The 16,673-nt window shown below is 44.2% G+C and overlaps 1 protein-coding gene across 1 annotated transcript in view; it reads left to right on the top strand.

Annotated features, from left to right (window-relative positions):
• Positions 1-988: 988 nt before the first annotated feature.
• SYCE3 (synaptonemal complex central element protein 3) overlaps positions 989-16,673 on the top strand; it is a 29,391-nt gene continuing 13,706 nt past the window's right edge. Inside the window, exons 1-2 of the mRNA XM_043563109.1 lie at positions 989-1,094; positions 12,324-12,432. Coding sequence (XP_043419044.1) covers positions 12,324-12,432 — 109 coding nt within the window. The 5' untranslated portion in view covers positions 989-1,094. The remainder of the gene's footprint in view (positions 1,095-12,323; positions 12,433-16,673) is intronic.

Raw genomic sequence — 16,673 nt, 5'->3', positions numbered from 1 at the left:
CTCCTCTGCCTCCCACCCTTCCGAAGTGCCCTCTAAGTAAAGACTGAGCTCCTGGGGCGCCTGGGTGGCGCAGTCGGTTAAGCGTCCGACTTCAGCCAGGTCACGATCTCGCGGTCCGTGAGTTGGAGCCCCGCGTCGGCTCTGGGCTGATGGCTCAGAGCCTGGAGCTTGTTTCTGATTCTGTGTCTCCCTCTCTCTCTGCCCCTCCCCCGTTCATGCTCTGTCTCTCTCTGTCCCAAAAATAAATAAACGTTGAAAAAAAAATTTTTTTTTTAAATTAAAAAAAAAAAAAAAAAAAAAGACTGAGCTCCTTAGACTGGCCTGTTGCGGTGTGAGCAATCTCTCCGGCCTCCTCTGGACCACAGCTTAACGTGCAGAACCGTGAGCGGTTCTCTTGCCTGTCCTGACTTGGGGCTATGTGCTTCCACCGCCTGGAGGCCAGTGATGCCTGGCAGGCCTGGACTGGAGCCAGAGCTCACACTCTCCCCAGTTGCATGTACTTCTTCTGTTCCTGCTCTGTAAGACAGATGCAACAATGTCCGCCAGCACTGTAGTTGTCAAGACTGAATATATGTGGGCGTCGAACTAATTGAACCAATATTTACTAGCACCTGCTGTGCCAAGTGCTGTCCTGAACACTGGGGGCACAGTGGTCAAGCAGACAGGGCCCTGAGTGCATACCTTACACTCATGAACCACAGAGAGGAACACAACGATCAGGACCACCAGTGGACCCTCGCTGCAATTCTGCTCTCCCGAGAACTCAGCCAGTCCTCAGTCTGGGAACTCGGCCCATCCGCGACCCAGAGCCCCACGTGCGAGACCAGCCGGAGACGACTCCGCCCCTTCCGCTCTACAGAGTAGCCAATGAGACCTGGAGGCTGACACTTGGGACCAGCCAGAAGTGGGCGCATTCACGTGTTTGTGACCCCGCCCCTTCCGCTCCGGGAGACTGGCCAATGAGGGCGAGAAGCCACTTCTGGGGGCGGATCTGGTAACGGAAAGGGGCGGGGTGCCTTTCCGAGCTTGGACCTCGTGCCCCAGGCTGCGTAGGTGGACGGCGGATCCTGACGCGAGCGCAGGCGGTGCGGGAGGTGAGCCACGCCCTCGCTGCGCGCCCTGACCGCAGCGTCCCCACTCCTTACCACGACCTCGCCCCAGGCTCCTCACCCTCACACCCCCCCACCCTTCACGTGTCTTCTCCCTTCACAAACCCCCACCCCTCACGTGTCTCCTCCCCCCAAACCCCCACCCCCACGTGTCCCCTCACCCTGCACCCCCCCACCTCAGTCTCCTCCCCCCACCCCCCCACGTGTCTCCTCCCCCCCCCACACCCCACCCCCACGGGTCTCCTCACCTCGCACCTCCCTCACCCCAGTCTTCTCACCCCGACCCCCCCCACCCCTGCCCCCCACGTGTCTCCTCCCCCGAAGCCCCACCCCCCACGTGTCACCTCACCCCGCACCCCCCCCATGTGTCTCCTCACCTAGCACCTCCCTCACCCCCCCCGTCTCCTCACCCCCCCCCCGTCTCCTCACCCCGACCCCCCACGTGTCTCCTCACTCCGCACCCCCCACCTCACCCCAGTCTCGTCGCCCCCCCCCGCCTCCTGCAGACACCACACACTGCACATCCTAGACCCCGCCCCTTCCCGCACAACCCGACCCTCTCACCTGTTGCCGCCACAGCTGGGGCACCTGCGCTCGCTAGACCGCACTCCCCGGTTCCTGACGTCCGCTCACCGGGAGCGGCCCCAGGGCCTCTCGCCCCGTCGCTCCGGGACTCCCACCGCGCGCGCGCCCCTCGCCCTCACACAGCCTCAGTGACCCCGGCGCCCCTCTGGTCTCAGCCGAGGGGGGCCCAGACTCCAGCGGACTCTTCGGACTCCAGGCCCTGGAGTTCTGCACGCCTGTGCGCTCTGCGGCGGCGCCCGGGACCCCTGCGACCCCGAGCCTTTCACGCCCCGAGTGATCCCCAACCCTCCTGCTCTCCCACCGCCCCCCCCCCCCGCTCGCCCAACCCCCTTAGTCTCCTGTTCCCCGCGTTCCCTTGGCTTTGGCACCCCGCTCCGCCCCGGGCTTGCTCACCCCCTTTCCCCGTCTAGCCATCCCTCCCCTGAGACCCAGCATCACCCTGGCCACAGCCCCCGGCCCCCGGCCACCTGGGCCTCGACCTCATGTCCCCACGGGGCCTCCGCTGGCTCCCCACGCATCCTCTTAGCCCTAAGTCCGCTGCCTTACGTGCGTCCTCACCCTGCCCGTCCACCCCCCACGTTTCAAAATCCCCGGCCAGCCACGTCCATCCCCTCTCTCTGTGCCACCCCGGAGTCCTGCGTGTGCTGTGCAGCCGTGTGGCCTCCGCCCGCCACCCCTGCTTCTCCGCGGCACGTCTGGGTGCCTGTAGGGGGCACACAGCTTTAACCCGTGTTGTTCTCCTCAAACCGAGAATGCCCGTTAGGAGAAGAACCTTTCCATTGCCATTTGCGGGCGAGCTAGAGACCTCAGCTGAGCCTGGGCCACCTGGACCCTTAACCCGCCTTACCCTTCCCTTCCCTTCCCTTCTCAGGGTCATGTGACCACTTCCTACCGGAAACCAGTCCCTGCGCCATCAGTTACCCTTTCTCCGCATTCTTCAGCCTTTTCCGTTCAACTAGCTCTTTCCACACAGGCAGGTTTCTGCCTTTGTGAATTGAAAAACAGAAAACGTTCCCTCTGTCACCTTCTTACTCTCTCCTATTTCTCCTGTCTCCGTGAAATCTGCATGTGCTATCTCTTTTGTCTAACGCTTCATTAATTGTTTATTCGTGGAAATCTTGTTGTTACTGTTACTCACTTAGGCCTGACACCCCAAGAAGATGTCCGCAATTCGTTTGGTCCTTTTGTAATATTTGACATTGGTGTAACATCTCCCAACGTAAAACAAAAGACCCCTGTGACTGCACATTACGTTCCAGCTACTGGCCCTTTCTCTGCTTCTCTTTGAACCAGAACACGCAAGTTTCTACTTCTCTTCTTACCGTCTCTGTGAACACATTGCAATCAGGCTTTTGTCCATGCCACCTCATGAAAACAACTTCTGTCAAGATTGCCAGTGACCTTCAGATTGTCAAATCCATGGTCACTTTTTTATTCCTTATGCTACTTTTTTTTTTAATGTTTATTTATTTTGAGAGAGAGAGCATGTGTGAGCCGGAGAGGGAGAGAGGAAGAGAGAGAGAGAGAGAGAGAGAGAGAATGCCAAGCAGGCTCCATTCATACTCTCTGCACAGAGCCGTGGGGCTCAGTCCCACCAACGGTGAGATCATGATCTGAGCCGAAATCAGGAGTCAGATGCTTAATCGACTGAACCACCCAAGTGCCCCTGCTTATGCTACTTTATATGAGACACAATGGATCACTCTTTGTTTACTTTCTTTGCTGGTTTTTCTTCTACCTTTGCTGGTCCTCTTCTTCCCAAATTCTAAATAGTGAAGAGGTCAGACCTCTCTTCCATCTACTCTCACTTCCTAGGAGATCTCAACTAGTCCCGTGGCTTTAAGTGTCACCTGTACCCCAGTGACTCCCAAATAAGGATGTTCAGCCAGACTTTTCACCACACTCCAGATTTATATTTCTACTTGGATGCCGGGACATACTGTTGGCTCAATGTTTACAACACATTTAGAATCCAGTCACTTCTCACTATTTCCACTATTTTTTTTTTTTTGAGAGAGAGAGAGCACGTGCATGTGCACACACGTGAGCGGGGGGACGGGGTAGAAGGGGAGGGTGAAAGGAATCTTAAGCAGGCTCCACACCCAGCACGGAGCTCTGTCTTGGGACCATGACATCACGACCTGAGCCAAAGTCAAGAGTCAGAGGTTAACTGCGACTGAGCCATCCAAGCAACCCTCGCGACTCCCACTCCTAACACTCTGGTCCAGGCCTTGTCATCCCTCACCTGGAGTTTTGCCGCAGTTTCCTCTCTGCTCTACCATCTCCGCCGTTGCAGCCAGAGTGATCCTTTTAAATCGTGATTCAGATCCTGTCACCTCTGTCGGATTTTTCTAACGTCTCCTCATACGACTCAGAATAAAAGCCAAAGTCTTATATAAACTGCAGTGTCCTCTCCAGTCTTTCAGCCTCATCTAACAGCCTACCCTCCTTCACTCCACTCCAGCATTTCCAGCCTTCTTGATCTCCTTCAACCACACCCAAGCACACGTACCCTCAAGGCTTTTTCTTTCCCGTTCCCTCTGCGCGGTGCTCTTCCCCAAGATAGCCACAGGACTCCCGCGCTCACTTTCTTGAGGCTATTTGAAGGTTCACCTCAGAGCAGATTTCCATAGTGGTTCCTCCCACTCCCGTTATTTTTTAGCCTACCTTACTTTGCCTTGTTTTCTTCATGGTGCTTAGTTGCACCTGACATTTTATATGTTTATGTATTCATATACGTATATATTTTATAGATTTATATATGATGTATTTATACACATAAATTATGTATTTATGTATCTGTCTCCCTTGACCAGAATGTAAACTCCACAAGGGCAAGGCTTATTGTCTTTTGTTTGCTAATACACCCCTGGCACCTAAAACAGTTCCTGACATTTAATAAATATTTGTTGACTAAATGAATTAATTGGCCAGTCCCTCCTCTCTTCTGTGGTCTCGACTACACACTCCCCAGTTCTCTACATTTCTGACTGTTTATCAGTGCCTTTTATGGGCTTGTTTCCAACTGCTCTTAAGAGCTGGTTTTTAAGGACTTTTCCAAGTCCATTTTCCCTTCTCCTTTTATACATTCACCGTGAATGATTTTATCTTTTCCCATAATTTAAACTACCATCAAACATTTATTTTCAGTTTACCCTCTCTCTTGGGCTCCAATCCTGTATTTCAACTGTTTGTTAAATAACTTTACCTGGGTACACCATAGGCACCACACACTCAAGCTGCCCCAAATTGAACTCCTATAGCCTCTTCATTCCATTCCTCTACCCCCATTCTTTCTCCCCCTTTGTTCCATCTGTCAAGCTCAAAACTACCCACTGTATCGTCTGAGGCAATTGTGAGAAAATGTAATGCTAATGAGCTCCATCTCTAGAATCAGGACTGGGTTTGAATCCAGGCCTACTACTATTTAGCTGTGTGTCTTTGGATAGACCCTTCCACAGTCCTCCGTTTCCTTATCTGTACAACAGGGAGAATAATAGCACTTAATTTTCTCACGTTATTGTGAAATCAGTCAATGTTTGTTGAGAATTTACGCAGCTCCTGGCACATATTAAGCATGAAATAAATGTTATCTTTTATATTATTAGATTCACATCTCTTTCTCACCTAATTATAGTAAAATGTTTTCTGAGCAACTACTCTGTGTGTACCTCGTGTTACACACACAGTCACGCCTACTATTTAATTTGTTAATTTGGGTGCCTACTCTATCCGTAGCTATGTACGTCTTCACAATAACCTACAAAGGAGCTGTCATTTCCATTTTACAGAAGGGGAAACTAAGACTTAAACTTTCCAGTGTCTCACAGTCAGTAAATGGCAGAGCCTGGATGCTAGTCCAGGGTTTCGGGGTACACAGAAGTTTTTCTTTAGTTGCTTACTACCTTTCATTGGTTGTGTTCACTCACATATTTATCAAGAATTTATTGCGTACCAGTAGTATAATGTGTGAGCACGCAGACTGCAGCCAGATTGTCAGGACGCGATTCTCAGATCTGTGTCTTTGCTGTCTGACCTTGGGCAGTTTAGTTAATTTCTCTGAGCCTTGTTTTCCTCATCTGTAAGTTGGAATAATAATAGTACTTACCTTATATGGTTTTGATAAAGATGCAAATGCTTACAACAATATCTGGCTAGAAGGAGGTGTAGAAGTTGTGGGAACATAAGAGAGGTGAAACCTTCAGGGTTGGCTGATTAGAAATGTAAGGAGAGATTTCTAGAAGTGGCCCTTGAACTAAGTCTTTAAAAACAGAGAGAGTGAGGCAAGGGTATTTCAGGCAGTAGCATAATATATATAAACACATAGAGGCAAGAGAGAACATGGTGTTCTCAGAGTCCTCAATGACATGGCTATAAAGGCTATTTAAATGAGCAGGATTTGGTTTGAAACTGAGCAAGGACATTTGGACAAATGGCTATTGCTCTTCAGAGAATCTAGCGGTACAACAGGTCTCTTTTTACCAGACTTATTTCTTTGTTGGCATGACTATGTACCTATTTATTTATTTACTTTAATGTTTACTTTTTTGAGAGAGAGAGAATCTGTGTGTGTGCATGGCGGGGAGGGGCAGAGAGAGGGAGACGGAGGAGCCAAAGCACTCCGCTAAGAGTGGAGAGCCCAATGCAGGGCTCGAACTCACAAACCTGTGAGATCATGACTTGAGCCAAAATAAGACATTTAATTGACTGAGCCACCCAGGTGCCCCATACCTATTTATTTTTTAATCTCCAATTTCTGTAGTGGTTGGCATATGGTAGACACCCCAATTTACAAAATCTTTCATATGACTGAAGCTTAGGGTATATATGAGGACATGGCTAGATATTGATAAATATGAGCTTTGGTGCCTTTAAAGGCATTATTTAGACAGAGAAAAGAGTATTTGAATGTTTGATTTTAAAAATTAATATTTTATTAAAGTTACTAATATTAAAAATCCATCTTTCCTTGAGCATTTAAGTTTAGTTTATAAATGTTATTCTAAATCAGATTATTAGATTACTTATCCTAAATAAGATTATCTCATTCTAAAGGTTTTTTTTAATGTTTATTTATTTTTGAGAGAGCACAAGTCGGGGAAGGGGCAGAGAGAGGGGGACAGAAGATCCAAAGCGGGCCGTGTGCTGACAGGCTGACAGAAGCAACGGATGTGGGGTTCGAACTCATTAACCACGAGATCATGACCTGAGCTGGAGTCACACGCTCAGCCCCTCAGCCAACTAAGCCACCCAGGTGCCCTCATTCTAAACTTTTAATCTTGTTGTAGGCTAGCAAATTTAATAATGATTTAAATAACATTGTTATGTTTTCTATTTATAAATTTAAATTCATTTAATTATAAACTTAATATATTTCATTTCTTTAAGTATCTCAATTGTCTTAATAAGAAAACTTCCCACTTTTTTTTTAATGTTTATTTTTGAGAGAGAGACAGAGCATGAGAGGGGGAGGAGAAGAGAGAGAGGGAGACACAGAATCCGAAGCAGGCTCCAGGCTCCGAGCTGTCAGCACAGAGCCCGATGCAGGGCTCAAACTCATGAACCGTGAGATCATGACCTGAGCCGAAGTCGGACACTTAACTGACTGAGCCACCCAGGCTCCCCAAAACCTTCCCACTCTCTTAAATAATTCTTATAAATATTGGGACGCCTGGGTGGCTCAGTCGGTTGAGCGGCCGGCTTCGGCTCAGGTCATGATCTCGCGGTCCATGAGTTTAAGCCCCGTGTCGGGCTCTATGCTGACAGCTCAGAACCTGGAGCCTGTTTCCGATTCTGTGTCCCCCTCTCTCTGACCCTCCCCCCTTCATGCTCTGTCTCTCTCTGTCTCAAAAATAAATAAACGTTGAAAAAAATTAAAAAATAAAATAAAATAAATATCATAAGTCAAACTAATAAATATAATGAACCTCAGATTCCCTAAAAATGTCCTAAATCTCTTTATAAACTTAGTAAGATTTTGACTTAAAATTATAAGCCATAATCAATTTCACATTTTAAGCTAGAATGACAGAGTTGACCTGTTACTCTAATAAGCCAAATTCTCTTAAACATAGAAATGCATAAAATACCAAATGCAGTAATTCTAGCTTTTTATGGTCTTGAACACGTCCTATCTTTGTTCCTTACCTTCTCAACATTGTAAGTTATTCACTCACTAAGGAAGCATCTATTTTATCCCATGCAATTTTTAAAGTTCCCTTCTCTTGTACTTTTCAGAGTTGTCTTCTCAGTTTCCTGAGATGTCATATGATCAGAGGACACTGGCTGGGGTCCAGGGATTCTCTGAGAGTCTGGACTTTACTTAAGACTCCCGACTGGTTCTCCTTCTACCTCTCTGGCCCCTCTTCTTCAGTTGCTTTGGCTAGATTTTTCACATCTCCCCAAACTTGATGATGGACGTCTCTCCCTTGATCTCACCCATTGTCATGTCTTTAAATAGCATCTATATGATGATGACTCCCAAGTTTCTAACTTTAGCCTACTCTCTCTGAATTCCTTTATCCAGTTGCCTACTCATCATTCCCACTCAGATGCCTCCTAGGCATCTTAATATGTTCAAAACTGAGTTCTTTCTTCTCCCCACACAACCCAGTGTCTTCCAGTTTCCCCCCATCTCAGTTAATGGTATCTCCATTTCTGGTTACCCTGTCAAAAATTTTAGTGTCTTCCCTGACTCCACACTGACTCGTCAGCAAATCCTGTTGGCCCTGCCCTCAAAATATACCCTGAACTATTCTATTCTCCTTCATACTACTTACATCATTCCTATGTTGATTCAAGCTATTATCTCTTACCTGCGTTATTCCAGTGGCCTCCTAGTCGCCCTGCTTCTGCCCATGTCCAGACAAGCTCCTCTCAATCCAGTGATTTATTAACACATAAATCAGATTATCATCCTCCCAGCTCCCGTCTCACTCAAAGAAAAAGCCAGAGTCTTTTTGGTGGACTACAAGGCCCACCATAATTCTGCACCCCGCAATTTTGACATCATCTTCTACTGCTCTCCCCTTCATTCTCTCTGTACCAACTATATTGCCTTTGCTGCTCTTCCTTCGGCTCATCCAGCTGACTCCTAGCTCAGGGCCTTTGTTCTTACTCTCTTCTCTGCCTGGGATGCACTTTTCCCAGATATCTGCATGGCTCATTCTCTCACTTCCTACAAGTCTCTGGTGAAAATCTAGTCAAAAGACCTTCCCTGTACACTTACTTATTTTTAAGTTTTTATTTAAATTATATTTAATTGGGTACCTGGGTGGCTTAGTCATTAAGCATCTAACTTTGGCTCAGGTCATGATCTCACGATTCATGAGTTCAAGCCCCACATTTGGTGAGCATGAGCCCCGCTTAGGGTAAAACATGAGCCCCTGCTTCGGATGAGCCCTGCTTCTCTCTCAAAATTAATATAATATAATATAATATAATATAATATTCCATTTTGTTAGCATACAGTGCAATATTAATTTCAGGTGTACAATATAGTGAGCAACTCAACACTTTCAATAAGACTTGGTACTCACACAAGTGCACTCCTTAATCCCTATCACCAATTTAACCCATCTCCCCACCCACCTCCCTATTAGTAACCCTCAGTCCTCTATGGTTAAGTCTGTTTCTTGGTTTGCCTCCTTCTTTCTTCCCCCCCCCCTTTACTCCTTTGTTTTGTTTCTTTTTAAGTTTTTGTTTAAATTCTATTTAGTTAGCATACAGCGTAATATTAATCAGCACTTCCATACATCACCTGGTGCTCATCACAAGACTGTACACTTATTTAAATTTCAGCCATCACCTTACACACACTTCCTCCCACACTCCATCTCTGGTTGACTTTTTTCCTTGGTACTTATCCCCTCCTTATGTTTATTTCACTTATTAATCTTGTTTATTGTCTCCTCTCACCATGGAGTATGAATTCCATGAAACCAAGGATTTTAACCTGTTTTGTTCACTGCTGTATTTTCAGAATCTAGAGTAGTGCTCAATAAATATGTGTTAAATGTATGGGTAAAAGAATATAACTGCAATCTTATAAATTAGTGAATTGAGCAAGTACCCCACACAACATAGATATGAATTGTGTATCTACTTTGCCTTCACAGAGATTTTTGCAACCACCTACATGATAGAATTATTTTATTGTATTTTTTATTTATTTAGCTCTTTTGTAGGAAAACTGTAGATTTTTTAACCTTGCAGAGTTTTGTGGTTTTTTCATGGATATTTTTTTATCACGTCTCATGGAAATACACAACTCTTACAGATTTTAAATATCTCAATAAATTCTAGATCTCTCTTTTTAAAATTTATTTATTTTGAGAGAGAGAGGGAATGCAAGTGGGGAAGGGGCGAAGGGAGAGAGGGAGAGAGAGAAAATCCCAAGCAAGCTCCACACTGTCAGTGCAGAGCCTGATGTGGGGCTCAAACTCACAAACTGTGAGATCATGACCTGAGCTGAAGTTGGACACAACCAACTGAGCCACCCAGGAGCCCAAATTCTAGATCTCTTAAGGCTTTCTTCAATTATTTGGTCACAACTCAGAACTGGATGAGAATGGGAACAGTCAGGAGCTAGATATTAAGGGATCTTATATCTATAGTAAAGAGATTATATTTTATCCTGAAAGAAGATGGGAGCTATTGAAAGGTTGCAAAGAGAGTGACATGGTCAGATTTGCATGTTAGGTAAGGTCATTCTGGAGGTGAACTGGAAGATGGATTTGACAAGAGGAAGCTAAAAGCAGAAAAATCAGTCAAGAGTTTATGAAAATAGTCCAAATGAAAGGTGAAGAGAGCCTGCACCATCAGTTCCAAACTCTGTATTTTCAACTCCAGCCTTTCTCCTGAGCTCCAGGCCTATATATTTGACTGCCTATTTGAATCTCCACTTGGAGGCCTAATAGGCATCTCACATTAACATTCAAAATAGAGCATTTGGTTTCCCTTCTAATCTTCTCCTCTCTTAGTCTTCCCCTTTTTGGCTAATAATACCACCATGTATCAAATTGTTCTCATAAAAATTAGGAATCATTTTGATATCTCTCTCCCTATCATTTACCCCTGCAAATATAGACACATCAGATCCTCTTCCAAATTCTTTTGGCTCATCTTCCAAACTATAGCACGAACCCTTCCACTTTTCACCATTGATATCATTACCTACCACCCTAGTCCAAGCTACATCCATCTCTAGATCATTCTAATGCTCTCTTAACTAACTGGTTTCCCACTTTTGCCTCCTCTCAACCTTCTGCAATAGTCCAGTTTCCAACCAGCAGCTGAAGTCATTGTCTTTTTTTAATGTTTATTTATTACTTTTTTTGAAAGAGAGAGCATGTGAGCAGGGGAGGGGGAAAGGGGGGCAGTATATAGAGGATCTGAAGCAGGCCCCGCACTGACAGCAGAGAGCCTGATGCAGGGCTCAAACCCATGAACCATGAGATCATGACCTGAGCTGAAGTTGACCACTAACCGACTGAGCCACCCAAGCACCCCTGAAGTCATTATCTTAAAATATATCCCCTGCTCTCAACCTCCAGTGGCTTTCCCTCACACTCAAAATAAAACCAAAATTCTGGAGGCACCTGGGTGGCCCAGTAGGTTGAGCATCAGACTCTTGATTTCGGCTCAGATCATGATCCCAGGGTTGTGAGATCAAGCTCTGCCTTGAGCTCCTTGCTGAGCATGGAGCATGCTTGGGATTCTCCCTCTCGCTCTCTGTCTCTGTCTCTCTCTCCCCTGCTCACATGTGCGTGTGCTTGCTCGCTCACTCTCTCCCAAATTAAAAAAAAAAAAAAAGTCTTGCCTACCTAGCTGATCTCGTCTCATACCACTTTTCTCCTAAACCCCATTCTTTACTTTCTTTCATGCCTTAAAGCAGAACATATCAGGCCACTCCCACCTTTTCTTGAGCCGTTCCCTCTATCTAGAACTCTTCCCCTAGCTCTTTATATGCCAACTCCTTTTTATCATTCAAGTGTCAATTCAAATGTCACTTCATTAGAAAGGACTTATCTGACTTTATAAGCAAAAGCACCCTCCCCATGAAATATCCTCTTTATTAAATCACCCTGTCTTGTTTTCTTTGTGCAGTGAACCACAAACTGAAGGTATGCTTACCATTCCGTTGTTTATTATTCGTCTCCTCCATGGAATGGAAGCTCTGTGAGAGCATGGGTTTTTCTGTCTGGATCTACAAATACACTGAAATACCCACATCCATAGTAGACATCTGACACATAGTAGATGCTCAGTAAATCTATTCAATGGCGGTTAATGGAATGGACCCGAATTAAAGCTGCAACCTTGGAGAGAGAAAGGAAGGGACTGAGAGATTTTAAAGAGCTGGGCCAGGCTATGAGTTGCACAAAGGCAGTGTTCAGTTCACTGGTGACTCCCAAGCAGCAGACCTTCTTGACCCAGAGATGATTAAATATTTATTCCATGAACAAATAAAATTGGTGAGTTTCAGTGGCCCATTTGGTCAGGAAAAGAAGATAAGGAGGAATTAAAGATGGCCTTGGGCTTCTGGCTTGGGCTACCCAGGTATAAGTAATAGAGCTGGAATTGAAACGTCAGTCTGTCTCACTGCATCTTCTTTTGTGCACTGCCTAGATGGCTGATTCTGATCCTGGAGAAAGAAACTATGACAACATGCTGAAAATGCTGTCAGACCTGAATAAAGACTTGGAAAAGCTACTAGAAGAGATGGAGAAAATCTCAGGTACAATGTCTTCCCCCTTACGTCCAGTAGCTCAGATTCTTCCTACACTGCTGAGCTCAAATCAAGTGCCTTAACAGGCCTTCCCTGACCACTTCTCAGCTTCTATACCATGTAACTACTATGCCACAAAATTTGACAATACCACTAAATATTGCCTTGAATTATTTTCTGATTACTTTATGTGTGTTTTCATGTTACTTCTTCAACTGGACTATTATCCTCCTGTGGGCAGAAATAGTGATTTCTTTTTTGTAACTGGGCACAGTACCAAACCCAAGCTCAAGTATTCAGAAAATGACAATGTTAATATAACACCTATGAACAGAATTGGAACATTCTTCCTGTGAGTCGTTTAAATAGAAAGAGTTCAGAGTAATAGCGCTAAGACTGATGAGGTGCTGAAATGGGAGGTACAGTTAGTTCAGTGGAATAGAACAAGAATAGAGTTGAACAAATTTCTCCATTTTTGAATAAGAATGTTAGTCTGTTAGTCCACATGTTTCCACTAAGTGATAACCAGCAGTGGTGGAGATACTATTATAATTTCTTTGTTTTTTTAAGACTTTATTTTGGGGACACCTGGGTGGGTCAGTCAGTTAAGCATCCAACTCTTGGGTATGGCTCAGAACATGATCTCACAGTTCGTTAGATCAAGCCCCCAGTCAGGCTCTGTGATGACAGTGTGTAACCTACTTCAGATTCTCTCTCTTACCTCTCTCTGCCCCCCCCCATGTGCTCTTTCTCTCTCTCTCTCTGTCTAAATAAATAAATAAACCTAAACAAAAAAGGCTTTATTTTTAAGTGATCTCTACACCCAGTGTGGGGTTTGAACTCACAGCCCTGAGATCAAGAGTCACGTGGCCTACTGACTGAGTCAGCCAGGCATCCCCCCACCATTATAATTTCTTTAATTTGTTCTTTACTAATTCAGAATATGTATAATTCTTTAATTTATAAGCCTAAGTTTTATTAGAGAAAATAATAATGTAAAACAAATTTTAGAAAGCGTGCATACTCTACTCAAAATGAGAAACAACCTTTTTTTAAGGACATTTTTAGTTTGCAAACAATCTCCATTTATTACAACAGGCTTTAAAAAATTTCTACTTGAGTGGTGCCTGGGCGGCTCAGTTGGTAAGCGTCCAACTTCAGCTCAGGTCATGATCTCACAGTTTGTGAGTTCAAGCCCTGCGTCGGGCTCTGTGCTGACAGCTTGGAGCCTGGAGCCTACTTCGGATTCTGTGTCTCCCCCTCTCTCTGCCCCTCCCCTGCTCATGCTCTGTCTCCCTCTATCTCTCAATAATGAATAAACTTTAAAAAAAAATTAGAAAATTTCTACTTGAAATGTTGGCAATTTTTTTGCCTATGTACTTGAAAGTTTTTTATATTTTGTAAACTGTCTTTTTAAAATGTTCTAGGGGGCACCTGGATGACTCAGTCAGTTCAGCGCCCAACTCCTGATTTCAGCCCAGGTCATAATCTCATGGTCCATGGGTTCAAGCCCCGCTTGGGGTTCTGTCTCCCTCTCTCTCTGCCCTTCCCCTGCTTATGCAGTCTCTCACTTTCTCTATCTCTCTCAAAATAAATAAACTTTAAAAATAAATAAATAAACAAATGAATAATTAATTAATTAAAAGGTCCTATAATTTGTTTTCTACCAAAAGTTATACAATTCCTTCAATCTAATAAAATATTCTCCTATCTAACAGTATTCACTTAGTACCTACTATATGCTATTGTAGGATTAGGATGGAATAGAGATATCAAATAGAGATGCTCCTTCATTAAAAGAAGTAGGTAGGGGGCCAGAAACAGACATCAAGATGACTAATTATAATTTAAATATATAAATTAAAACATTTTAATTTTCTATTAAAACTGTAATCTAGTAAATGCTGATAATGGTGTATACCAACTACTGGGGAGGGAGCAGAGAAGAAAGAGAGGCTGACTGCTTGGGGAGGCAAGTGAGGCTCTGAACAGCGCATTAGGGAAGGAATTCAGATTGGACAGATGAGGTAGGGATGCTGGAGGTAGAGAGGAGGGGCAGTCCTGTAGAAGAAATAGCCAAATGTGTGTGTGCCAGTGAGGGAAAGCTGGGCAGAGGGAGCAAGATTAGCGCATGAGAACCACAAGAGGGCAGGCCAAAGAAGAGGCTGAAAAGGTGAGAAGAAGGGTCTTCAACATCAGCCTAAGGAATTTGACCTTTCTTTTCTCTTCTCTTGTTTCTTTTCTTATTTAGGTAATAGATAGCCACTGGGATTTCAAGGAAGACACTTGTGTTTTAGAAAGATACCTCTGGTAACCAAGGAGGGATGGTTTGGAGAGGGATGACTAGTGGAAGGATCAATTATGAAGCTTCGCAAAACTAAAGGCTAAAAAGGAACTAGCCTTAACTCTGGCTTGGCACTGAGAACAAGACGGAAATAGCAGACTTCTGTGATAGAATCTCTTGATTTGTAAGAGGTCTTTACGTATTAAGACTATAAAGTCTGGGGCACCTGGGTGTCTCAGTTGGTTGAGCCTCTGACTTCGGCTCAGGTCATGATCTCTCAGGTTTGTGAGTTCAAGTCCCAAGCTGGCCTACTGCTGTCAGCGCGGAGCCCACTTTTGAATCCTCTGCTCCCCTCTCTCTCTGCCCCTCCCCTGCTTTCAGATGCTTGCTCAGTCTCTCAAAATAAATAAATAAACTTTAAAAAAACTTTTAAAAAAGGATTTAAAAAAAAAAGAAAATCTTTCCCTAATCTGAGATTAGTGAAATATTTACTTATATTTTCTCCTACTTTACTTTGTGTTCCTCTTTTTAAATTTTTTAAAATTTTTATTTATTCATTTTGAGAGAGACAGAGACAGTGTGAGTGGGGGAGAGGCAAAGAGCGAGAGCGAGAGCGAGAGAGAGAGAGAGAGAGAGAGAGAGAGAGCATCCCAAGCAGGCTCTACACTGCCAGCACAGAGCCCAGTGCAGGGCTCGAACCCACAAACCGTGAGATCATGACCTGAGCCAAAACCAAGAATTGGACCGACTGAGCTACCCAGGCACCCCTCTTTGTGTTCCTTTTTAACATTTACTTCCAAACCACCCGGTGTGCCAAAGGAACCAAACAGCATATTGCATTTTTATTTAGATCTGCTAGCGACTCTTTTTTCAGCAAATATTCCCATAATAATTAAGGTAGTAGCTAAGTAAGTTATTAAGTAACAATAGTTAAGTCAGTTAATGTTGCTAAGGTAATAGTGTTATTAAAAATACTCTCTCCTTTCAAGATAAGGTTGACAGGTATTTATATTGAAAGAAGTCACATAAAACACTCAGCTTTGACAATTTTTTAAATGTGAGTAAAATTAAAGTTGTCTGATACTTGCAACGATTATATTTAAGCAGCTACACTTCTTGAAAGGCTTGTGCATTTCTTTTCTCACAGGAATGAAAAAGGTTTAGCCTATGTACACTTGGCATAAATGAGGCTTTTATCATGCGCAGTTCCACACCCTCTCCGCTTGGTGCTTTTTCCACATCACACCCCTTGAATTGATATAAGGTCCATTATTTGTTCTTTAGCTGATTCTTTCCTTAGTTTTAGTTTCACATATTTTCCTCTTTTTTATAATTCTATTTTTATATAAATGTTCTGCACAGTAGTCTGATTTGGCGGTAATATAAGTCTTTGTAGAAATTTCTTGAGGCGCCTGAATGGCTCAGTTGGTTAAGTGTCCAACTTAATTTCAGCTCAGGTCATGATCTTACAATTTGTGGGTTCAAGCCCCGTGTCAGGCTCTGTGCTGACAGAGTGGAGCCTGCTTGGGATTCTCTCTCTCCCTCTTTCTGCCCCTTCCCTGCTTGCATGCATGCTCTCCCCCTCTCTCCGAAAAAAATAAATGTACTTAGTATATAGATCTTGAGTGTTCTCACCACACAAAATAAATAATAACTGTGAGGTGATAGAAATGTTAATTACCTTGTCTGTGGTAATCATTTCATAATGTATACAAATATCAAAACATCACATTGTACGCCTTAAATATATACAATTTTTATCTCAGTTATACTTTTAAAAAGCTGGAAAAATATAATCTCAGAGCCAAAGAAATATCATGACTTGGGGGCAGGGTTAAAGCACCATTCATTCATTCATTCACTCAACAAGTACTTCCTGAATGAACACATGCCAAGCCCTGCACTTTAATTGCTTATAATCTAATGGGGGAAATAAATGTATAGACATATAAATGCAGTATACAGG

The sequence above is a fragment of the Prionailurus bengalensis genome, chromosome B4, assembly GCF_016509475.1.
Source record: "Prionailurus bengalensis isolate Pbe53 chromosome B4, Fcat_Pben_1.1_paternal_pri, whole genome shotgun sequence".
Lineage (NCBI taxonomy): Eukaryota > Metazoa > Chordata > Mammalia > Carnivora > Felidae > Prionailurus > Prionailurus bengalensis.
Note: the sequence above shows the minus strand (reverse complement) of the source record. Positions and strands in the feature narration are given on the sequence as shown.